The sequence below is a fragment of the Aquarana catesbeiana genome, linkage group LG04, assembly GCF_042186555.1.
Source record: "Aquarana catesbeiana isolate 2022-GZ linkage group LG04, ASM4218655v1, whole genome shotgun sequence".
Taxonomy (NCBI): domain Eukaryota; kingdom Metazoa; phylum Chordata; class Amphibia; order Anura; family Ranidae; genus Aquarana; species Aquarana catesbeiana.
The window spans coordinates 661,358,971-661,385,547 of NC_133327.1; the positions used below are offsets into that span (position 1 = coordinate 661,358,971).

The 26,577-nt window shown below is 42.8% G+C and overlaps 1 protein-coding gene across 2 annotated transcripts in view; it reads left to right on the forward strand.

Moving 5' to 3' along the window:
* Nucleotides 1-11,267, forward strand: part of STON1 (stonin 1) — a 148,850-nt gene extending 137,583 nt beyond the window's left edge. For both annotated transcript variants that reach the window (XM_073628525.1, XM_073628524.1), the window contains exon 4: nt 10,857-11,267. In XM_073628525.1, the coding sequence (XP_073484626.1) occupies nt 10,857-10,931 (75 nt within the window). In that variant the 3' untranslated portion in view covers nt 10,932-11,267. The remainder of the gene's footprint in view (nt 1-10,856) is intronic.
* Nucleotides 11,268-26,577: the final 15,310 nt, after the last annotated feature.

A 26,577-nucleotide genomic window follows, 5' to 3' on the forward strand; every position in this document is an offset into this window, starting at 1 on the left:
GTGCTCAAAAATAAGTTCTGTGCTCCTTAGTGCTCAAACAAGGTGTCCCCACATGGATGTGCACTCACCCCTCAGTATTGACAAACTATCTCTAGTTTGGTCAAATAAGTGTGTAGCAAGACCCCTGAAGATTCTTTTGCTGACACGTTTCAGCCAATCAACTTCCTGATGATGGCCCATTGATTGGCTGAAACGCATCGAGGCTTAATCGCGTCATTGCGACCCACTTCCGTCCACAATTTTAAAACAGCATTCGAGTTAGAACCGCAGCAGCTGTCCACTATTGCCTATGGGTTAATTTCCCTAATAAATCACCTGCTATTCACACCGGGTGCCAGGCTAAAGGGTTTGACTATTTTTGTGTTTTATGGTTTTAAAATAATTTTTTTAAATAGTATTGCGCAATGAAGCACTTTTTTTAATCTCTATCTGTATGAGGCACATCCATTCCAAGAACCGTCTGCAAAAGAATCTTCAGGGGTCTCCCCACACGCTTATTTGACCAAACTAGAGATAGTTTGTCCATACCGAGGGGTGAGTGCACATCCATGTGGGGACACCTTGTTTGAGCACTAAGGAGCATCGAATTCATTTCTGAGCACGAGCATTAGGCATGAGCTGAACACCCCCACGGTTTGGTTCGCAGCAGAACAGGCAAAAAATTTGTTCGAACACACGAACACCGTTAAAGTCTATGGGACACGAACATGAAAAATCAAAAGTGCTAATTTTAAAGGCATATATGCAAGTTATTGTCATAAAAAAAGTGCTTGTAAAATGGTGCATGTTTCTCATGTTTACAACAGTCCCTGCACAAAATGACATTTCTAAAGGGAAAAAAGTCATTTAAAAGTACTCGTGGCTATAATCAATTGTCGGTCCTGGCAATACACATGTAAGTCATTGAAAAAAATGGCATGGGATTCCCCCTCAGTCCATTACCAGGCCCTTTGGGTCTTGCATGAATATTAATGGGAACCCCGAACCAAAAATTAAAAAAAAATGGTGTGGGGGTCCCCCTCAAAATCCATACCAGAGCTGGATTTTAAGGGGAACTCCGCGGCAATATAAAAAAAAATGGTGTGGGGGTCCCCCCAAAAATCCATACCAGACCATTATCCGAGGACGCAACCCGGCAGGCCGCAGGAAAAGAGCGGGGGGGACGAGAGAGTGCCCCCCCGAACCGTACCAGGCCACATGCACTCAACATGTTGATGGGGACAAGGGCCTCATTCCCACAACCCTTGCCGGTGGTTGTGGGGGTCTGCGTGGGGGGGGCTTATCGAAATCTGGAAGCCCCCTTTAACAAGGGGACCCAAAGATCCTCTCCCCCTGTGTGAAATGGTAATGGGGTACAAATGTACCCCTACCATTTCACGAAAAAAGTGTGAAAATGTTAAAAATGACATGACACGGCTTGGGGACAAGTCCTTTATTAAAAATAAAAAAATAAAACTGTCCCATGTAGTCTTCTTCTTCTCTTGCTCCGCCGACGGACTGAAAAAAAAAACGCAACTGACCCGCCTACATGGGAGGAACCCGCCGTAATGACGGTCCTCTCAGCTGACAGCTCTTTTATAACTGAGGGCAGGGCCACACGGTGAAGTTGTCGGGTGACCCCACCCCCCTCTGATGCACAGGGACATCCCTATGGCTTCCACGTAGTGTCAGAGGGGGGCGGGGCCACCCAGTTATGTAACCAGGAGACCCTGCCCCCCTCTGACGCACGGGGACATCCCTATGGCTTTCCCGCAGCATCAGAGGGGACGGGGCCACCTCTGATGAACGGGGACATCCCTATGGCTTCCCCCGTAGAGTCAGAGGCCCCGCCCCTCTCTGACGCTATGGGGAAGCCATAGGGTTGTCCCCATGCGTCAGAGGGGGCAGGGTCACCCAGCAACGTCACCATGTGGCCCCGCCCTCAGTTATAAAAGAACTGTCACCTGCGAGGAAGCGTCATACAGCGAGTACCTCCCATGGAGGCGGGTCGGTGCGGCTTTTTTTTTTTTTTTTCTTTTTTGGTCTGTCGGTGGAGCAAGAGAAGAAGAAGACTTTGTGGGACAGTTTTATTTTATTTCATTTTTTAATAAAGGACTTGTCCCCAAGCCGTGTCATGTCATTTTTACCATTTTGACACTTTTTTTTGTGAAATGGTAGGCCATTACCATTTCACACAGGGGGGAGGCCAGGATCTGGGGGTCCCCTTGTTAAAGGGGGCTTCCAGATTCCGATAAGCCCCCCCCGCCCACAGACCCCCACAACCACCGGGCAAGGGTTGTGGGGATGAGGCCCTTATCCCCATCAACATGGGGACAAAGTGCTTTGGGGGGCTACCCCAAAGCACCCTCCCCATGTTGAGGGCATGTGGCCTGGTACGGTTCGGGGGGGTGCTTTCTCATCCCCCCTCTTTTCCTGCGGCCTGCCAGGTTGCGTGCTCGGATAAGGGTCTGATATGTATTTTTGGGGGGACCCCCACGCCATTTTTTTTTTATTTTGGCGTGGGGTTCCCCTTAAAATCCATACCAGACCTGGAGGGTCTGGTATGGATTTTGAGGGGGACCCCCCACGCCATTAAAAAAAAAAAATTTGGCACGGGGTTCCCCTTAATACCCATACCAGACCTGAAGGGCCTGGTATGGAATTTGGGGGGACCCCCACGCAATTTTTTAAAACAATTTTGGTTCGGGGTTCCCCTTAGTATCCATACCAGACCCAAAGGGCCTGGTAATGGACTGTGGGGGAATCCCATGACGTTTTTTTCAATGACTTTTATCTGTATTGCCAAGACCCGACAATTCATTATAGCCGCGAGTAGTTTTAAATGGCTTTTTTTCCTTTAGAAATGTCATTTTGTGCAGGGACTGTTCTAAACACGGGAAACATGCGCTGCTTTACAGGCATACTATAGACACCCCCCAGGTATGAAATTTAAAGAAATATTTCACTTTTATTGTTTTACTTTAAGCATTATTAAAATCACTGCTCCCGAAAAAAAAATCGGTCGTTTTTAAAACCTTTTTTTGCATTGATACATGTCTCCTGGGGCAGGACCCGGGTCCCCAAACACTTTTTATGACCATACCATGCACATTAACCTTTAAAATTAGCACTTTTGATTTCTCCCATAGACTTTTAAAGGGTGTTCCGTGGCTTTCGAATTTGCCATGAACACACCAAATTGTTCGCTATTCGGCGAACGGGCGAACAGCCAATGTTCGAGTCGAACTCATGTTCGACCCGAACAAAAAGCTCATCCCTAACGAGCACTAAATATCACAGGATTGGGACTGTTACCAATGTAAATGTAGTGGCTACGCCATCTGTATATTGATTGATTTATTTATATAGAATATAGCGCAGTGTAGTAATTCACAATAACTTACATATACGCCTTTAAAATGAACACTTGATTAATTATGTTCGTGTCCCATAGACTTTAACTGTGTTCGCATGTTCTTACACATTTTTTGTCTGTTCGCATGTTCTGGTGCGAAACGAACCGGAGGGGGTGTTCGGCTCATCCCTACTGATAACGGAGGAACAGAGCAGCAGAAAGACACAGGACATAGGGCTTTGGAGAGAGATAAGTGAACACTACAGAGATACAGTGCCTTGAAAAAGTATTCACACCCCTTGAAATTTTCCACATTTTGTCATGTTACAACCAAAAACGAAAAATTTATTTTATTGGGATTTTATGTGATAAAGCAACACAAAGTGGCACATACTGTACAGTAATTGTAAAGTGTAAGGAAAATGATAAATGTTTTTCAACATTTTTTACAAATAAATATGTGAAAAGTGTGGCGTGCATTTGTATTTAGCCCCCCTGAGTCAATACTTTATAGAACCACCTTTTGGTGCAATTACAGCTGCAAGTCTTTTTGGGGATGTCTCTACCAGCTTTGCACATCTATAGAGTGAAATTTTTGCCCATTCTTCTTTGTTTAATAGTTCAAGCTCTGTCAGATTGGATGCAGAGTGTCTGTGAACAGCAATTTTCAAGTCTTGCCACAGATTCTCAATTGGATTTAGGTCTGGACTTTGACTGGGCCATTCTAACACATGAATATGCTTTGATCTAAACCATTCCATTGTAGCTCTGGCTGTATGTTTAGGGTCGTTATCCTCCTGGAAGGTGAACCTCCACCCCAGTCTCAAGTCTTTTGCAGACTCTAATGCAGCGTACACACGATCGGAATTTCTGTCAGAAAAAATTGATGGTTTTTCGGACGGAATTCCGCTCAAGCTTGCCTTGCATACACACGGTCACACAAAAGTTCTCTGAACTTTCGACCGTAAAGAACGCGGTGACATACAACACTACGATGAGCTGAGAAAATGAAGTTCAATGCTTCCGAGCATGCGTCAAATTGTTTCCGAGCATGTGTGATTTTTTGCGCGTCCGAATTGTATACAGGCGAATGCATTTTCGGATAGGAACTTTTCCCGACCGAAAAATAGAGAACATGCTCCCAATCTTTTGCCGGCTGGAATTCCGCCAGCAAAAGAACGATGGAGCATACACACGGTCGCATTTACCGACAAAAAGCTCTCATCGGAGTTTTGCTGGCGGCATTTACGATCTTGTGTACGCGGCATTACAGGTTTTCTTTTCAAGATTGCCCTGTATTTGGCTCCATACATCTTCCCATAAACTCTGACCAGCTTCCCTGTCCCTGCTGAAGAAAAGCATCTCCACAACTTGATGCTGCCACCACCATGTTTCACAGTGGGGATGGTGTGCAGTGTTAGTTTTCCGCCACACATAGCGTTTTGCTTTTAGGCCAAAAAGTAAAAGTTTGGTCTCATCTGACCAGAGCACCTTCTTTTACATGTTTGCTGTGTCCCCCACATGGGGGAGGGGAGGGTCAGAGAAGACAGGATCAAACAGCCTTCTTTTACACAATGCAGAGGATTAACCCCTTAGGTTCCACAGTGAGTATAACAAGCATGCTTTACTGCATATACAGACTGATTTTACTGTTGTGGGTTTAGTAACACTTTAATCATTGCATGAGTCTCATTGTTATATAATCAACTCCTGTATTAAAAAAAAATGTCTGTGAGGGTAAGAGTGTTATCTAGGAAACTTGCAGGTGTCGAATAAGGTAATCCTTCCAGAACGCATTAATAGATTGCGCACAGACAGGTAAAGAAGTGAATGTCCAGCCAGACAAAATGTAACGGTGGGAGCGCAAGGAGAACACACTTCTCTTAATGAAACGGTAACTAGAAACTTGCTTGAGTCATCATTTTTTGAAAGATGATATCATTCAGCAAAAATGCTTGCGTTGGAGTATTCGGCCGACGCTGCTTAACGATGACCCAAAATCTGATTATATGGTAATGCCTGACCCTTCTGCCTTATTGAGAGGAAAGTTTTCATACAGCTACAACTATGGAATTCTCATCACCGTTACAAAATGACTCGCTCGTTTCATCTCAGGGTTCACTTATTCATTATATATCTGTGCAAACCCCATGTTCTATCTGTCTGCATGAAGGTACCATAGTCATAAATTATTATCATAATAAGATGCTTCACCTGCAAATGATCATTTAGTTTTAAAGAGAGCTGTGTTACACCTGCAATAGAAAAAATTGTATTTGGAGACTGTAGATGTGTAGCATGGCTTGTTACAAAAACGGATACCAGAATATGCAGTTATCAAGTAAATAATGGGATCTTTTTTATAAACCGTTATTTGGATGAATGTCACAAGCATTCATCCAGGCTGCACAAGTTTATCCAGTATTTTCTCTAATACAATGATGTCCTATGATTGTCAGCTCCATCTTGTGGCCAAAATGTGTTATACTTTTTCTTAACCGCTTCAGCCCCGGAAGATTTTACCCCCTTCCTGACCAGAGCATTTTTTGCGATTCAGCACTGCGTCGCTTTAGCTGACAATTGCGCGGTCATGCGACGTTGTACCCAAACAAAATTGACGTCCCTTTTTTCCCACAAGTAGAGCTTTCTTTTGGTGGTATTTGATCACCTCTGCGGTTTTTATCTTTTGCGCTATAAACAAAAAAAGAGCGACAATTTAAAAAAAAAAAAGCAATGTTTTTTACTTTTTGCTATAATAAATATCTGCCAAAAATATATAAAAAACAATTTTTTGCCTCAGTTTAGGCCGATATGTATTCTTCTACATATTTTTGGTAAAAAAAAAAAAAAAAATCGCAATAAGCGTATACAGATTGGTTTGCGCAAAAGTTATAGCGTCTACAAAATAGGGGGTAGTTTTATGGCATTTTTATTACTCATTTTTGTTATTAGTAATGGCGGCAATCTGCAATTCTTATCATGACTGTGACATTATGGCGGACACATCGGACACTTTTGACACTATTTTGGGACCATTGTCATTTATGCAGTGATCAGTGTTATAAAAATGCACTAATTACTGCATAAATGACACTGGCAGAGAAGGGGTTAAACACTAGGGGGAGATCAAGGGGTTAAGTGTGTCCTAGGGAGTGATTCTAACTGTGGGGGGGGTGGCCTACTACTCTCATGACAGGGAGCAGTGATCTCTGTCATATCACAAGGCAGAACAGGGAAATGCCTTGTTTACATAGCCATCTCCCCGTTCTACCTCTCCACACCGCAATCGCGGGCCGCCAGCGAACATCGAGTTCCCGGGACCCGCGGGCACGCTCCTGCGCGCGCATCCACCAGGCGGCAAATTTAAAGGGACATACAGGTACACCCATTTGCCTGCCTGTGCCATTCTGCCAACGTACATCTGTGTGCGTCGGTCGGCAAGCAGTTAAATACCTCAATCAGAAAATATACTGCAATATACTGCATACTATGTACGTCCAAAGAGTGAACCTTTAGCCTAGGTTCACATTGCATCGATTTGGCATGCGATTTGACATGTCTAACCAAGCCGATCTGTGCTTGGTTAGATGGTGTGAAGGACAGGGGGGACATTGGCGAGGCCCAGTGGCGGCTTGTGTAGCAAAGTCTTTAGCCTCTTCCAGTCTAATGAGGACCTCTAAGGCCAAAGATAAGATAGCTGACATCCTTCAATATGTGGTGGGTTGTGAGGCATAGTGGGTGCAAAGATGGTGAAAGTCATTGGGCACCAGACACTTCTTGGATGTAAAAGAGGTTTTATTTCTTTTAACAGTCCTTTTTGTATTTTTTGGGGAAAGAGGGTAAGGGCCAGGACACCCTTAAGTAGTTGTAGATTCAATTGGCAGACTCTGAGACTTCAATAGGAGGACAGCTGTGCAGGGAAAGGCCCCCAGCAAGGCGCCACATCTGCACATGCAGGAATGCTGTCTCCTATGGCAACAGGCTTTAACAGTTCCTAACTGAAACGTAACAGTTCCTTCAGCTTCATTACAACTGCTTTTTGTAGTTCCTCAACATTGAGCTCCCGGTCTCTTACTGGACCCACTTATTCACTGACTCTGAATCCCTTGAGTGCCTCCATTCTTTGGTGACATCTCTCTCAAGCATCACCCATGCTTCCCTGCTGGGTCCCTAGCTTGGCACTCCAGATACTTCTCAAGCTTCAACCCTGTTGACCTGCGCGGTCCCTGGCTTGACACACAAGGCTACTCTGCAAGTGTCACCTCCGCTGGTTGAGCCCCTGACTTGATCACCACCTGAAGTTTCCAGATTCTCCACCGTGCCTGTTCGGTGACAATACTGCTCCGGTACTTGCTTCAGTTACTCACTGTGGTCCCTGGTAAAGGCGATTGGTCCCTTAGTGGCAACAGCTCTCCTTCTACCTCCGACCAAGACAGGTTCTCCGGCCACCAGAACCATCACTTCTGGTTGGACTGCAAGCTGCAGTCCCAACCCTGCACTGCTCTCTTACTTCTGGATAGGCCCTCACACAGCCTGGCAGCCAGATGCCCCCGGGATAGGCCCAATCTCTGGCCTAGCAGCCCAGGGCGTATGACACACGTCCACCCAGACAGCCGTCCAGGTGGCTCAGAACACAGATCACCTGACTCCACCCAAATATATAGGTGCTCACGGCAGGCCAAGGGTTTCAAGAAAACCCTTGCCCATTGGCTGAGATACCCCATATACCCATAACCTGACCTTGGGTTGTCCTTCTCATATCTAGTACCACTAAGTACCCGGCCACCTAGTGGTAGAAGAGAAAAGTGCAACAAGGCCAAACTTAGGGAGAAGTCAATGCATCTCTATCAATCAACCAGAACAAATACTCCTGGCAAGTAAATTTGTGAGGCGCTCCCTGCCTAAGCTACAGGGTGCTACACAACCACCCCCCCAGTCGGTTGGTGGTACCCCCCCTACCCCAGCACTTACCCCATCGGTTGCAGGGGGGTGGGTTCCTATGGGCGGCGGGCAGCGGCCGGGTTGCAGGCTCCTATGGGTGGGTTGCAGGCTCCTATGGGCGGCTGTTTGCGGGCACCTATGGTTGGCGGGCAGCGGTTCCTGTGTCCTCTCTGCATCACAGCGGCTTCTGCCGTGCGGCTCCTCCCTCCTCCTCATAGGCAACCAATAGGATCGCCTGTTCTTTCAGCCAATTGGGTGACCGGTGTCAAAACCCGCTTTCTGATTGGCCAGGAGGAGGATCAATGTTACAACAGCGAATATTGATTCGCTGTTGTAACACACCTGGGTGGGCTCAGAGCGCACTCTCTGCAACCCGAGCCCACCTTATATTGAAGCCTATTAGAGCCTCTGGCTCTAATCGTGCTTAAAAAAAAACAGCTCCTCCACATTGGAATCCAAGTGCTGGTGTCCTGAAAGGGGCCAGACGCATGGATAGGGGCGGAGGCAATGGACAAGGGGGGCGGCGCCCATGCACACTTAATGGAGGGGCCACCACTGATTAGACCCCTAATGGTTCCATAAAGAGTACCTGTCACCTGCCCAATGCTATCACAATGCTATCACAGAGGGGTTTATTAACCCTTTGTGATAGCAATCAAGTAAAAATAAATATAAAAATAAAAGAAAAACGTTTAAAAAAATAAAATTATGATAAACTATATTAAAATGAAAAAAAATTGCCAAAAAGCCTCACACACAACGCAAAGGCATGCCCAGGCTGTGTACCAGCATGTAAACCGCAGTCGCACCACACGTGACATATCGCCACGAACGTCAAAGTGAGAACAATAATTCTAGCACAATAACTTCTAGTTAACTCTGAGGCTCGATGCACATCTATGCATGTTGCTTTTGAGCATTTCTGCAGTGCTTTTTGGACACGCGTTTTTACCGCAAATTTTACCGTGATTTTGCGTTATTTTTTTACTCTGTATATAGCTGGTTGCTAAGGAGGGGGCCAGAAAGCAGGCTGCAGAGTCCTTGACAACCAATGAGTCATCAGTTGTCAGCAGGCTTCCCGCTGAATGTAAAAAAATAAGAATTGCCGGCTAAAAAAAAAAAAATTGAGATAAAAAACAGCGTGAGGTCCCCCTCAGGTCCATACCAGGCCCTTGGGTCTAGTATGGATTCAGAGGGGACCCCCATACCAAAGTTCAACAAAAAAAAATGGCCTGGGGGTCCATACCAAAATCCATACCAGACCCTTATCCGAGCAATGCAGGCCAGCAGGTCAGGAAAGGAAGGGGACGAGCGAGTGCCCTGCCCATCCTGAACCATACCAGGCCGCATGCCCTCAACATGGGGGGATGGGTGCTTTGGGGCAGGGGTGGTCCTTTGCCCCCCCACCCCAAAGCATCTTGCCCCCATGTTGATGGGGACAAGGACCTCTTCTACATTGTACCCCTACCCATTCACTGCATATCTTAAATAATGATTGGGGCGTGGCAATCGGATTATGTCATCCGGAGGCCACGCCCCCTTGTGACGTCACGGACCCATCATGCCCCGGGCGGTGGCCTCACAAGGGCTTGGATAAGGGTTTGGTATGGATTTTGGGGGGACCCGCACGCCATTTAAAAAAAATTTTGGTGTGTGGGGATCCCCCCTGAATCCATACTAGACCCAAAGGCCTGGTATGGACTTGGGGGGGGGGACCCCACCCAGTTTTTTTTACAATTTTTTTTTTAGCCGGCATTTTTTTTTTTACATTGAGCGGGAAGCAAGCTGACAGCTGATGACTCATGGGTTGTTAAGGACGCGGCGGCCGGCTTCCCAGCCCCCTCCTTAGCAACCAGCTATATACAGTGTAAAAAAACAAAAAAACGCAAATCATGGCAAAATCATGGTAAAAACGCGGTACTTGCGTTTCGGATGCGGGTCCATTGAATTCTAATACATGAAAAACGCTGCATTTTGCGGGAAAAAAAGTCCCCGACCCTTTCCAAAAAAGAGGCACAAAAATGCATTGATGTAAACATGTTCCATAGGAACCCATGTTAAAAAAATTCCCTGCATTTCTGCAAAATGCATCAAAAAACGAATTAGTGTGAATCGAGCCTAAACTAATGAGCTGTTAAAGCGTCACCTATGGGGATTTTTGGGCACCATCATTTTTGGCAATATCCCGGGCGCACACAATTTTAAGACATGAAATGTTTGATATCTATTTACTCGATGCAACCTCATCTTTTATATGTTTAACCAAAAATGGGTATTATATTGTGTGGTTTTGCACTAAAATTAATTTATTTATGAAAATTTGTATTTAATAAACAGTTGCGCAAATATCATGTGAAACAAAAATTTGCAACTCTCACCTGTTTATTCTACGGGGGCCTCTACTTTTAGTAAATATACAATGTTTTGGGGGTTTAGGTCATTATATTGCCAAAAATTAAGATTTTTACATGTATGCGAAAAAAAAAATTGCTCTTAAGCTGAACTGGATAAATACAATTTTTCTACTCCTCTTTGTAATGTGATTTACATGGATGAACGTTTCTGTTTTCTTTTATTGCAGGTGGAGATTGAGAGGAAACTTATTCCAGTGAGTGGAGAAGATTTGGACAAAGCTGGAGATTGTATAACCCAGTGATCCCAGAGAAACCTATTGATACATTGTATTCCCTATAAACATGTCATGGCGGCCTGTACAATGCACAGGACTTCCATTGCTGTGTACTCTGTAGAGACTTATAAACGTGACTTACCCTCCAATACACAGATGACAGTGATGGCACGATTGTCATCTATATGACAGTTTGAAAAGTAATTCTTTCTATTTTTATTATATACGACACACTGCATTGTTTATGTATTTATCCAAATGTGCTGTAATAGGATTTTATGATTGATGGTGCGCATTACTACATTTCAACATTAAATGTACAATTCATAGCAATAATTACAGCCGTATATTGAGAAATTCAAATTTGTCTGCACTTAATTATAACAATAGAAATATCCTGCGCTGCTAATTGTGTCACAAATCCAGACAATGAAGGATGTTTTTTGTGTGAAAAAAATTCAAAAGACAGCACCACTCACCGTACATACACATAACAATACAAAGTGAACTCCCAAAAAATGTGTTGCGCTATTTAATATAATCATTGGGGTGCGCAGCCTATTGCACTATTCTGGCTAAAATGAGAATCACGATTTTTTTTGCTTAGAAGATAGATCACGATTCTCGCGGTGTAACATCATCTTTCACATTAAAACGAAAAAAATTGGGCTAACTTTACTGTTTCATTTTTTTTTAATTCATTGAAGTGTATTTTTTCCCAAAAAATTGCGTTTGAAAGTGCAGTGTGACATAAAACATTGCAGCAATTGACATTTTATTCCCTAGGGTCTCTGCTAAAATATATATGATGTTTGGGGGTTCCAAGTAGTTTTCTAGCAAAAAATATTGATTTTAACTTAAGAAACGAGTGTCAGAAAAAGATTTGGACTTTAAGTGGTTAAACTTCCTGCATTTACACATTGTTTAAAAACTTGGCAGACTGCCTGGACTTTTTTTTCACACAGAAGTTTATCCCTTTGATCTAAGAAGGAAGAATTAGTTACAATGTTTCATGTTAAAAACTTGGCAGACTGCCCGGATGTATTCTTTTGACAGCTGAGTGAGCAGATAAGTCTCTCCACTTGTTATATGAAAGAATTGTCAAACTCTGCAATAGAGATCGTCAGGGGAGTTGAATCGAGATCACGATTTTTTAACGATTAATTGTGCAGCTCTAGTGTGCACCCCAGAGCACAAACACACATATGCGTGTATATTAGACATGTGCAATTAGTTTTGTTCCAAATTCGTTTTTTGACAAATTTGTTCATTCAGAAATATCCAAATTAACGAAAACCCGTTTATCTGATTTTTTCCGAATATTCATAAATTTCAAAAATCCGTAAATTTCAAAAATCCGTAAATTTCGGAAATTTGAATATTCAGAAATTCGCAAATCCAAAATTGGAAAATCCGAAATTTCGGAAATTCGAAAATCCCAAAATAAGAACGAAAATTTAAAAAAAAGAAAATCCAAAAATAAGAACGAAAATTCGAAAACCCGAAAATCTGAAATAATAACTAACTAATAATAACTTAACTATTACTAACTATTAAATTACAGGTATTGGAATTTCCTTTTAAATGAACATAACGAATACAAATTTATCCAAAGTTGCAAATTATCCGAAATAACAAATGCCGTATCTAAACGAATGGAATGTAACAAATTAAACTGTAAACAGTTTACACGGTAATACATAAATGAATAAATCAAAAATAATTAAAAAAAAAAAAAAAACAAGGACCTGAAAGGATCAGGGTGCTCTATAAGTGCATCAGAGGATAATCCAAAAATTCTTGCACTTCCAGTGATCTCCAAAATGTCCTCCACCAAGAGGGATAGCAAAGCCTCTTACCAGACTCTTAAGACTGCTATAAAAAGAAGGTCTGACAGTGCTTAAGGGAGAGAACCCCTGAATGGATGCATGGGTCACAGCTCATCTCCAGTTTGGAATCTGCCAGCGCCAGGTAGCCACACATCTCCACTAAGTACTCCTAAAGCTCCAATCATACACCAGATAATGGACAGTATACTCGCAAAACAAATAAATCCAGATTACCACATGCAAAAAGAAAATGGGTTTGCTCATTGTACAAAATTTAAAACCAAATTTGTTAAAAATAGTAGCTACTCACATGTAAGAGAAGTAACAAGGCATAACATGTATACAGCATTGAGCACCCTGGCGGGTGTGATAGCTCTTCCCTACGCATTTCGTCCAAACAGACGTCGTCACTGGGGCAATAGAGGTTGAGTATAGTTACCCTGTTTTGTGTGTTTTAATGGACAGTACAGTGGTTTTGTACATATTTTATTTTCTATATTTATGTATTTATATATAATAAAATAATAATGAGAATATGTAATAACAAAATAGAAATAGAAATAAAAATAAAAATGGAAATAAAAATAAAAACAAAAATAAAGATAAAATGAAATATACATGTAAATAGAAATGAAATTAACAATAAAAATAGAAATAGATGTAGTACAAAGTCGATATTGATTGCCAGGATTAAAAATAATATTAGCAATGAAGAATAATACATAAAGGATACATGGATAAAAAACGGACATAATGCACTTACTATTACTGAAGATCAAAGATTAAATATGGGACCATAAGGGTCCGTTACCTGAAAACATGTAATGGGAGATTTTTAGACAGGAGAATTTACAAGAATACATGTATAAACGACAAATGTGAGGAAAGTGACTACACCTGCAGTCATACAAGTCCCAGCCCAAAATGGGGATAATATCTGTGACTCACATTTCTGCAAGGTGAGTCCTACTAATAGGAGACAGTAAATGTTATAATAAAAGAGGATTGATCTCCAACTCCTCAATCAATCCTCCGGGTGCCAATGTGTCTAAACGATATTTCCAGTATGATTCATGGGCACATAAACACTTAAAGCGTTCTGCTGCAGGAAGGTTCTTGGGTATAACTTCAATCACCCAATCTTTCAATTCTAGCGAAGATTGCTGGTGATATGTGAGAAAATGTTTAGGGACACTGTGTATATCAGACCCTGCATCTACTAACCGCCTGTGTTTGCCAAATCTTTTATGTAGGGTCCGGATGGTACGACCCACGTAAAGGAGGCCACAGGGACAAGACATGCAATAAACCAGAAATTCTGAAGAACATGTGTAAAATTCAGATATGATATAGGTTTTACCTTTGAAAGAGAACTCTTTTTGTTTATGACAAACATGTTGGCACGTAAGGCATAATGCCTTTCGGCAGTGATACATACCTCTAATGTTAAAAAAACTTTAATGGAGCACTGCCTGTCGTGGAAATAGATTAATTTTACTGGGCGCAATCTGTGTTTTTATGTTTCTGGCCCATCTGTATGAAATGAGCGGTCGATCTGTGATAGTGGATGTAAGATGGGGGTCCTCTTGCAGGATAGACCAGTGTTTGATGAATATGCGCTCCATGTTTCTGAATTGGGAGTGGAAATTGGTGGTTGTACTTCTACAATGTTGGAAGGATAACCCTTCTCCAAAAACTTTTGCCTTAATAATAACCTATGGGTCTCATTGTCTGCATCTTTGGTGCAGTTATGTTTAAGACGACAATATTGGCTCTTTGGGACATTGTTAACCCATCAGGGATGGTGACAACTTTTGTAGTGGAGGTACGAGTTACCTGCTGTGGGCTTATTATAATTTTGGGCATGAATGGAACTTAGATCATGGCTAAGCTGAAGATCAAGGAATGCCAGGGTGTTACTGTCACAAACAGAGGTGAATGAAAGGGCCATATTATTATTACAATGTGTCAAAAATTCATTAACTATAGATACGCGGCCATCCCAGATAATGACAATGTCATCTATATATATCTCCTGTAAAATACTAATTGGAAGCAAAGGGGTTATTATGCCATATGTGGTTTTCCCACAGACCCATTGTCAGGTTGGGGTAACTTGAGGCTAAATTTGCCCCCATGGCTGTACCAAGGGTCTGTAGATAGAAATGCCCATCAAATTCAAATTAACTATGGGTTAACAGTACTGGGTAACTTCCAAAATAAATGCAGCTTGGAGGGGATTGATGGATTGGTCCTCATTGAGGAAATGTTGGACAGCCCGAAGGCCAACATCATGTGGTATAGAAGTGTATAGAGAGGCCACGTTTAAGGAAAGCCACAGATATGATGGCTCCCAAGAATAGTCACGGAGCATCTGTAACAGATGTATGCTATCTTTAACATAGGATGGAAGGTTTTGGGCCAAAGGTTCTAAAAAATAATCAATATAGATGGAAAAATAGCTAGTAACACTCTCCATGGCTGTGACTATCAGTCTCCCAGGTGGATGTATAGGGTCTTTGTGAATATTTGGGAGGTAGTAAAAATACGGCCTAAGATAAAAATTGTGTTTGAGAAACTTGGCTTCAGACTTTTTAAGGAGACCCTCGGAAGAGGCCCTGTCGATAATTTCGTGTGCTTCAGAAATGAATTTTGGAAGTGGATCTTAAGGCAAAATGGTACAGGTGTTTTTATCTGAGAGTAGGCAAAAAAATTATTTTATGTAGTCTGATCTGTTTAGGACTACAATACCACCACCCTTATCAGCAGATCTAATGATAAGGTCATGATTTTGAGTTAGACCCATGAGAGCAGTGTGTTCATAAGAAGAGGAAGAAACTCTGGGGGTATGTTGGCATAATCTGAGAATATCTTTATACACTTCCTGATAAAAGGGCCTTTGGCAAAAGTGGGATTAAAAATAGACTTAGGACAAAATGAGGTATGTTGGATAGACGGAGAGGTGGGCATATGTTGGGTTAAAAGATCAACATATTGGTCCTCATCTTCCGTATATAGTTGTTCCAGCTAGGATAAGGCAGTCATTTCAGAGGAAGTAAATTCAGAAATATTATCAGAGGAAGTAAATTCTGAAATATTATCTGAGGAAGAATCGGGTACGGGAGTGACCTCTATATGGGTGGAAGCTGGGGTGGATGGAATAGTCTCATGTTTATTAGCTTTCATGGTATATCGTTGAACTGTCAGGTTTCTCGTGAACTTGTTAAGATCAACAAAAAGTTGGAATGGATTGGGGGCTTCAGAAGGAGCAAAGTTGAGACCTCGGCTTAGTAAGGATGGTTCAGAAGATGTCTTGTCTCTTGTCCACCTTCACATGTTCCAACTCTTCTGCTAATATTCTCCAGAAAATAAAATATACAACAAAAAGAGCCCCATTATAATGGCCATAGAAGGTGTGCACACCCACAACTTACCAATGGAGAGCCAAGGACATAGCAGAATTTTTCCATATAACAAGCAACAACAAAAATATTTCACACCACTCAAAAGAAATTGCCAAGTTTGCTGCAAAATATCCTTTTTGCTAGTTGACAAAACCAGCATTACATATACAAAAAGAGAAAATCATTACTGCCAAGTGTATAATAGGAAGGTGTTTAGTGCTAGCTTTCATAATGGGCAGGTATAGGAGATATTTGGTTTAAAGAATTTAAAGAATCATTGTGTATAGTGGTGTATAATATATGGAGAGTGGTAGAGGTACACCGGGAGAGTGAAGGAAGTGTACGGAGAGTGGTGATGGTACACAGAGTGGAGGAAGTGTACGCAGAGTGGTGGAGGTATACAGAGAGTGGTGAAGGTACGCAGAGTGGAGGAAGTTTATGCAGAGTGGAGGAAGTGCACAGAGAGTAGTGAAGGTACGCAGAGTGGTGAAAGTGTACGCAGAGGGGAGGAGGTGTACTCAGAGTGGTGGGGGTATACGGAGAGTGGTGGGGGTATGCAGAGTGGCAGGAGTGTACAGAGAGTAGTGAAGGTATGCAAAGTGGTGGAAGAAGTGTATGGAGAGTGGTGAAGGTATGCAGAGTGGTGGACGTGTACGGACAGTAGTGGAGAACACTGACACCAGCACTGAGATAGAGAACACTGACATCAGCACTTAGAGAGCACTGACTCCAGCATTACCAGAGTGTGCACTGACACCAGCACTGAGATAGAGAGCACTGACTCCAGCATTAACAGAGTGTGCACTGACACTAGCACTGAGCGAGAGAGAGAGATCACTGAGAGAAATAATGAGATAAAGAGCACTGACACCAGCACTGAGATAGGGAGCACTGACACCAGCACCGAGATAGAGAGCACTGACACCAGCACAGAGATAGAGAGCATTGACACCAGCACTGAGATGGAGAGCACTGAGTCCAGCATTACCAGAGTGTGCACTGACACCAGCACAGAGAGAGAAGGAGGTCACTAAGAGCACTGACAACAGCACTGAGATGGAAAGCACTGACACCAGCACCGAGATGGAGAGCGCTGACACCAGCACCAGGATAGAGTGCACTGACACCAGCACCAAGACAGAGTGCACTGAGAGTGCCCCGACACCAACACTGAGATAGAGAGAGGACACTGAGATAGAGGACACTGACACCAGCTTTGAGATAGAAGACACTGACACCAGCACTTTAAGGCTCTTAATATATGCAATTTATACAGTTAATTTTTATCGCTTCAATTATTTTTCCCATTGTGGCCGTGAGTGGGGCCTCATGTTTAAATTTTGCCTAAGGCCTCACAAAGTGTAGAGCTGCCTCTGTCTACGAAGTAAAATATTGGTATAGGAAAATTGTTCATGCCAAATAATGATATCACAAAATCAAGCAGATTGTTCCATGAGGCCCTTAAAGGGGTTGTAAACCCTCGTGTTTTTTCACCTTAAAGTGGAGTTCCACCCAATAATGGAACTTCCACTTTTTGGATTCCTTCCCCCTTCCGGTGTCACATTTGGCACCTTTCAGGGGGGAGGAGGGAGCAGATATCTGTCAAATACAGGTATTTGCTCCCACTTCTTGGCATAGATCACCGCGGCGCCTACACTCTTCTGGCGCCTACACTCTCCTCCACCACTGTATTCTGTGAGACACAGAACACAGCAGGGACCAGAGAGGACGCACAGCATGCGCAGTAGGAAACCAGGAAGTGAAGCCGCACGGCTTCACTTCCTTATTCCTTTACCAAGGATGGCGGCGGCAGCAGCCGAGAGCCGAAGGACGGATCGGCTTCGGCTGCCGACATCGCGGGCTCCCTGGACAGGTACGTGGCCATATATTAAAAGTCAGCAGCTGCAGTATTTGTAGCTGCTGGCTTTTAATATTTTTTTTTTTTGGCGAACCTCTGCTTTAATGCATCCTATGCATTAAGGTGAAAAAACACCTGGCAGTCACCGGCCCCCCAGCCCTCCTCCCGTTTTATTTACCTGAGCCCCTTCTTCTCTTCGGCGGGGACATGCTGTCTCTCTCCACGGGGTCCCGGCTCTTGATTGGATAGATTGATAGCAGCGCAGCCATTGGCTCCCGCTGCTGTCAATCAAATCCAATGACGCGGGTGTCGGGGGGACGGGGCCGAGCCCGGCAATTCGTGTCTGTGGACGCAAATGCTGGACTTGGGAGAGCGCCTGCAAGGTAACCCCCTTCTCCTAGGGGGTTATCTGATGTGGGGAGGAGCCACGAGAGCCGCCGGCGGCCCCAAGAAGAGGATGTTTGGGGCCACTCTGTGCAAAACGAGCTGCACAGTGAAGGTAAGTATGACATGTTTGTTATTTAAAAAAACAAAAAACTATCCTTTACAATCACTTTAACTAGCTTCACTTACAAATCAGCTTAGACATGGGAATAAAAAATCATCAGGGACGGCTATACCGGGAACTGTGGCAGTATTCCCCACATGGACCAAAGGAACAGTGAGAGCGGTTACAATGTTGTAAAGGTATGAGTCCATATACTAGAGTCCATGGTAGCACCTGCATTAAAAACAAATGAATTGCTGTGAAAAATATGTATAAAAGTGTACATGGTTGTCAATATCGGTGATGTATAGCATAACTATTTTGTCAACTAAAAAAGCAAAGGAAAAAGGAATAGGGAGAGTGCAATGAATAAAAGAATATAAAAAAAAAAGTGTTAACTTCAATAGGTGCGTTTGGCAATGGGCACCACTTTTTTTTCTTTTTCTTTATATTTTATTGATTTTTCAATATACAAAATTATTTATACACAAAAATTATTACATCTCTTCATCAAAAAAACTGTAAATACATTTTCCCTTTCCCCTATCCGGCCACTCCCCCCCTCCCCCCTGCAAAGAGCGCCCCCTCCCATTCCTCCTCTCCTCCTCCAAGATTTTTATACTTCCACGTACAGTAGCTCTCCACAAAATTACGTGTTTTTTTTTAAATCTATCCACTTTTTCCATAAAACGTTTCTGTCTGGTCTTCCTGTTTACTACTCAGATACTCCATAATATATATATATATATATATATATATATATATATATATATATATATTCAATTCTTTAAAACCATTCCCTTATTGTAGGTCTTTCTGGGTCAAGCCATTTTTTTGGTGTTACCCCTTTAGCTGCATTTAACAAAAAAGGAACCATTGTATTCTTATACTGTTTTATTGTTTTATTTGTACTGTGGAATAAACAGCTCCATGGATTATATGGTACCTTTGTTTCAGTAATTTAGACTATCTTATGTCGCACCTTCCGCCAATATTCCCGTATCTTTGGGCATTCCATTTTTCAAATATAACATGGCAAGTTACATTTTCAGTACTGTGAAGAATGGCAGACATGGCAATGGTTACGAACCTGAACACCAGCCATGTTATTTTGCCGGTCAGCAGTCGAAAAGTTGTAAAAATACAGATCCACCTTCTATTTTTACCATCCCTTTGCCACCAGTGTGAACTGAGCCTTAGACAGTTGCCCCGGAACAGGTGTCCGCAGTGGATGCTTTCCCCTTACCTCTTGTTCTTCGATTTCTTTCACTTTCTTTCTTGGTAACAATGATCATTAGTACAAATAAGGGGTGAATATCCCTAATGGGGACAAAGACGGAAATTAAACCTTGACAGAAGGTCTAACCCTTCCCCATTCTATCCAAAACTAAAAAAAAGCCTAGAGATATATTTTAGATCAGGGTTTCTCAATCAGGATTTCATGGAACCCTTGGGTTCCTCCAGAGGTTGCTAGGTGTTCCTTGAGCAATTAATAATTTCTGCCTCTTGGATAAGTTCCTAGTGACGCCATCTTTATCTTTTTAGCTATCTGTAAGGGGGCAATTCTTCCCAATGTACACAAGTGTAATGAGCATTCTTCCCACTGACCATCACACTAATGTAGCATGAGTTGTAGATATAGTAATATTAGCAGGGGTTCCCTGAGACCGGAAAGTTATTTCAAGTTATTTCTTCTGTGTTGAAAAAGTTGAGAAAGGCCGCTTTAGTTAAATACAGAGAATAAATTCTACTTTTTTTTTTACATCCTGACTAAATATTCCCTTTAAGGCTGTGTATTGTGAACCTTCCCCTCCTCAACCCTGTTCTCTTGCAACCTCCGTATTTCATGGTGCCCATGTACTCAGTGGGTAGAGTGCCCCTCGGAAGGAACCTTAGACAATTCCTCTCTTACTTCAAACAGAAGCCGGAGGCGGCAGTACTTAGGCACACCATGAGCTCCTTGGTACCAGAGCTCTTAAATATCTTGAAGAAATAATCTTTATTTCTCCACTTGATGCATGAATTGTCTGGCTGAGTGGATAGATTCTAGTCTCTGCTAGAAGACATGATTTGAAAGCAGATTGGAAACTTCAGAGGTAAAAGATAAATGAGACGTTCGCGGCTATCTGGGTGTAGTGTTTATAATCACTTACAAACTTAATACCAAAGCGGAACCTTGGAAGGCTTGACATAAGATGGATCTGGTGTGCAGGTGATGTAAGGAGAGGAACATAGGAAACTTGTTTACCTTTATGGTTTGTGTAGCTCTTCCCTGGGATCTCAGGTTGTTCTCTAGTGGTTACAGCTATCTGCCATTAAAGGTGTTTGCGCTTGGTCAGGTGTGGGATTGTGTTGTACCTGTCCTGCGGCATGCTGTAACTGGTGGCCATTTTGAATGAAGAGTAACTGAAGTGTATTCACTCCACCCATTGTGCTACTATTGGCCTTGCTTTTCTTCATCTGCAGTAGCCACCAGTCTAGCGCATCTATTACATCTGGCTGTGAGGGGGCTTCAGGGGGAGGGGGGTTTTTGGGGGGATATTGGTCTTGTGGGGGGGGGGTACGAGTGTGGATGTGGGAGGATGGTTGGAAAGGGTTCTTGGGGGGACTTGAGTAGGTTTGTGAGCACCAGTTTACAGCTGTTTTGCTATTTACATTGTTTGTATTGAGATTTTTTTTATCCTAATAAACTATTTTTGGACGGTAGCTGCTTTGGTGTCTATGCCTTGTGGTTTTCTTTTTTGGTGCAATTGTTTTTGGCGACACCCACCCATATATATTGGGTTTATCACCGCCATGTATGGAACCGCTGGGATTTCCAAGTCCTAATTCTTGTTTGGTTTGTGTAGCACCACCCTGACCCCTTGAAAGCATGGTGGTAACCCCCACCATGACATTTCACCTCAGGGTGTAATTGTCTTAGAACATGTGAACAGATGGGCGCCAGTCACTTTTAGATGAAAACAGAAGGGAGTTTATTGCTCAGGGAGAGAGAGATAGGGTATAGGACATCCCAGAACAAGCAGACATGCATGACTCCACAAAGGTAGAACAAAGTGCTCACAGATGAAGAGCCTTTAAACCGACTTGGCAATCTGTGATAGCGGCTTCTGACTGTAGAGCACTTAAAAGATCAGCCAACAGCACCTACTTCAGTGAGGTCCAAGATCCATTCCTGAGCTTCTTCCAGCCCCTCATAACATCTGGATGTCCTCCATGGCTCTTCAGGCTAGGCCCCCACTCCAAGCCTCAAGCACATGTATAGACCTCAGGCTTCAGGCCTAATCACAAAGCTACTCCAAGTACACCCATCCCAAGCCAGGGCCTGGGTGGAGGAGAATGATCCATTGACCTTCCCCACATATGTATACCCTTCCCCAGCATGCACCAGTGGGCCGTGGTCAGGAAACTCCTACTGGTTGGCTAAGAGGCATATGAATATTCATAAGCCTGTTTTACTGTAGCTTCTCATACTAATACCAGAGGTACCAGTGACACCTACTGACCAAAGGGAGAAACCACAGCTACACTGAATTTAGGGGGAATCCAAATGAAGAAACAAACTATAAATCAGCTAGGTTGTCTACCACCCTGCAGCACTAAATTTGACTAGTAGCTCCTGTTTCAGACAAGCCGGCTAAACTTGTATACTGCCTACTATGACACGGGAAGGATAATATGGGGCCAGCCAGAATTGGATTATTGTATCTTAGATCCTGGGCTGTTCTTAGTTTATGGGCCTCTTGACAGTTTAATGTGATCATGCATAAAGATTTCTTGTGTTTTGCTTATGATATAAATTGTGAAACATTTCTTTGGAACTCAGTTGGGGATCATTTGAAAACTGTTGTGTTTGCCGTTGTTGGGATCTGCTGCAACAAAGGGAACTGTAACTGCCTGAATACAGTAGCTGGCAGTGGCGATTACTTCATCTACGCTGTTTGCATAAATGGGGGACTCTATGAAAATCTAATGATTTTCTTTCCTTAAGCCTGTGGGCCAGTCATAAGGACTCATCAAGAGTGCTGTCTAGTGCCTAAGAGGTCCACCTTTTCCATTGATCGAGTGCTTTTCATTGTGAGAAGCTATACTAGAGCTTCTGTGAATGGACGAGAGGGGTGAAAAAAGGTGGGCACAGTCAGTACTCTTGACAAGTGCCTATGACAAGCTTAGCAACTGTATTAACCTCTGCAGCGCTGGAAGATTGCTGATGCAGTGGTGTGAAGTTGGTGGCAGAGAATGGAAAGTTTTAATTAGGACAGCAGCTGTCAACAAAATTAGGCTTTAATAAATCAGGTCTGGTAAAGCGTTACTAAACCCAGGACCCTGCATTCACTATATCTGGTCTCCCACAGTACACAGAACATAGAAATGCAATTATTATTTAGTAAATATAAACTGCTAAATACCTTTTCTCATCAGCAGTCTTGTGCCTTCTATCAGTGTTAAGTTAAGCTTGTAGGAGAAGTTTTCATTCTCCCACAATTGTTTTATGAGGCTGCATGACCCCTGACCCTCTCTCTGAACAGTGCTGATTGGCCCTGTGTGGATCACATGCACCCCCCAAGAAAAAAAAAACCCTCTAGCAATACAAACCAAACTGAGCATGTGCAGAGTGCCCCCAAAGCTCTGTTCTATCAGGAGATGGATTGGAGACAGTGGAAGAAAGGGAGGATCAGAGAAGACAGGATCAAACAGCTTTTTTACACATTGCAGAGGATTAACCCCTTAGGTTCCACAGTGAGTATAGCAAGCATGCTTTACTGCATATACAGACTGATTTTACTGTTGTGGCTTTAGTAACAGGTTCAACTTCGGTCTCATATATTTCTCAGCTACCAAGGATATAAATACTCGTTGTGAGCACCAAATGCATTTGCAAGCCCGGTTATTACCTTGTAAAAGTAGCAGTGATATCATCACTGTGCTGTACATAGCCTGGGCAGAGAGCAGAGCTGTGGGAGGGACCCAGCAGACTCCACCCACTACAGGCTGTCTGCAGAACACTACAGGAGGGGGCGGAGACAAGACCAGTCACCCTGTACAAGGAGAGAGAGCAGCAGTGACCGATCTTTATTACAGGAAGCTTCTTGCACAGATCTGGAAGAAATACAAAGCATACCAAGATTAAATTAAGAATACATTTGCCTCTTGTATGAAGACAATATTTGCTTATCCTGGGGTTCAGCTTTAACCACTTAGCGGTCGCCCCGCGTACATTTACTGCGGCAGGGCGGCTGCTCTGTGCCAGGTCACATACCTAGTACGTGATCTGACACTTCCGGGTCTGGGGCGCGTGGTGACCCACTCCAGCTGTGATTGGACACAGCGGGAGCCAATCAGCGGGTCTAGGGGACGCGATATCCGCTGTGGACTCGCCGATCGTTCAGGAGAAAGGCAGAATGTAAACAAGGCAGACTGCCATTCTGTGAGAGGGGAATGTGCTGATCCTGTGTTCCTGCTAAGCAGGGACACAGATCTTTACATTCCCCCTGTCAAAGCACACCCCCCACAGTTGGTAAGCACACCCAGGGAACACAGTTAACCCTTTGATTACCGCTGATGTTAACCCCTTCTCTGGCCAGTGTCATTAGTACAGTGGCAGTGCATATTTTTTAGCACTAACCACTGGTCCCCAAAAAGTGTCAAAAGTGTCAGTTAGTGTCTGATGTGTCCGCCGCAATATCGCAGTCATGCTATAAGTCGCTGATTGTCGCCATTACTATTAAAAATTAAACAAATAAAAATATGTCACAGTTTGTTGCCGCTATAACTTTTGCGCAAACCAATCAATATACACTTATTGGGATTTTCTTTACCAAAAATTTGTAGCAGAATACATATTAGCCTAAATTGATGAAGATATTCATTTATTGGATATGTTTTATAGCAGAAAGTAAAAAATATTGTTTTTTTTTTTTTTTTTTTTTTTAATTGTCTGTCTTTTTTTGTTTATAGCGCAAGTAATAAAAACCGCAGAGGTGATCAAATACCACTAAAAGAAAACTCTATTTGTGGGGAAAAAAGGACATACATTTTATTTGGGTACAGCGTTGCACGCCCGTGCAATTGTCAGTTAAAATAATGCAGTGCCGTATTGCAAAAAATGGCCTGGTCTTGAAGGGGGGTAAATCTTTCGGAGGTCACGTGGTTAAATAATAAAATCAGATCATAGACATGACAGCCAAAAAATATTGCCTAAGCTTGCAATGGCAAGACCTAAATTTCTTCAAAGACAGGTCCACTTTTGTTCCTGGAGGTTTGTACCAGTCCTCTGATTATGTATATCCATGCAGAGTCATTACTGTCAGTTTTCTAGATAAGCTAAAAATGTTCCCTTCTATTCTTGTAGCAATTAGTAACCACAGGTGTGATTCATTAGTGAAGCCAAAGTTGTATTGTGACAGGTCTACAAAACTGTCACATAGAACAATGAGCTTCCAGAGCTGCAGGTGCTTTAAACCTCCCAGAACAAGTCAGACATATTCAACGTATGAGAAGGTCTAAATTTCCCACAAAGTCTGCTCTGACAAATGAGGGAAAGGAAAATGGGGTGCCCGCTCTCAGCCTGGGTACTTAACTGCTTCAGCCCCGGAAGATTTTACCCCCTTCCTGACCAGAGCACTTTTTGCGATTCGGCACTGCGTCGCTTTAACTGGCAATTGCGCAGTCGTGCGACGTTGTACCCAAACAAAATTGACGTCCTTTTTTCCCTACAAATAGAGCTTTCTTTTGGTGGCATTTGATCACCTCTGCGGGTTTTATTTTTTTGCGCTATAAACAAAAAAAGAGCGTCAATTTTGAAAAAAAACGCAATATTGTTTTACTTTTTGCTATAATAAATATTCCCCAAAAATATATAAAAAACTATTTAGGCCGATATGTATTCTTCTAAAAAAAAAAAACCCAAAAAAATGCAATAAGCGTATATTGATTCGTTTGCGCAAAAGTTATAGCGCCTACAAAATAGGGAATAGTTTTATGGCATTTTTGTTATTAATTTTTTTTTTTTACTAGTAATGTTGACGATCTGCGATATTTATCGGGACTGCGACATTATGGCGTCCACATCAGACACTTTTGACACATTTTTGGGACCACTGACATTTATACAGCGATCAGTGCTCTAAAAATGCACTGATTACTGTAAAAATGTCACTGGCAGGGAAGGGGTTACCCACTAGGGGGAGATCAAGGGGTTAATTGTGTTCCCACTCTGTGTTCTAACTGAAGGGGGGAGGGGACTGTCTAGGGGAGATGACAGATCGCTGTTCGTACTTTGTATGAACAGACGATTTGTCTCTTCTCCCCTCAGAGAACCGGGATCTGTGTGTGTAAACCGGTTCTCGGTGGATCAGCAGCGATCGCGGGAGACCGGTGGTGATCACGACCGCAGGGCGCGAGTAGGCAGGCGCGCGTGCCGCCGGAGTGACATTCCATAACATTGTTTCGCCCAGCCGTGCCATTCTGCTGCAGTAAAACTCTGGCGGCTGGTCAGCAAGTCGTTAAAGTGGTTGTTTACATACATATACCCAAAGAAGTGACCGGCCTCTGGTGATGTCCTAAAAACAATAATAAACCCCTGCGCAAACCATATTATTGAATATGGTATATTATACAATAGTGTATATATATATATATATATATATATAATAAGGAATAATATTAGCAATACTAATTGAGTCAATATTAATAATGTACAAAAAACAAAAAAAGAAAACTGTGTAAATGAATACATTTTTTTAAAAGAAATATAGTAAATAAATAAATGAAAAGAGCTGCACGTCTTCAAGCCACTTCAATACCGAGCACTTTCACTCCCTTCCTGCCCAGGCCAATTTTCAGCTTTCAGCGCTGTTGCACTTTAAATGACAATTGCGCGGTCATGCAACATTTGGTTTTAGACAGATAGAGCTTTCTTTTGGTGATATTTAATCACCGCTGGGTTTTTAATTTTTTGCTAAACAAACTAAAAAATACCGAAAATTTTGAAAGCAAAAAATTTTTTTCTTTGTTTCTGTTGGCTGCACTGATGGGCACTGATGAGGTGGCACTGACGGGCATTAATTAGCTGCACTGTTGGGCACTGATAAGG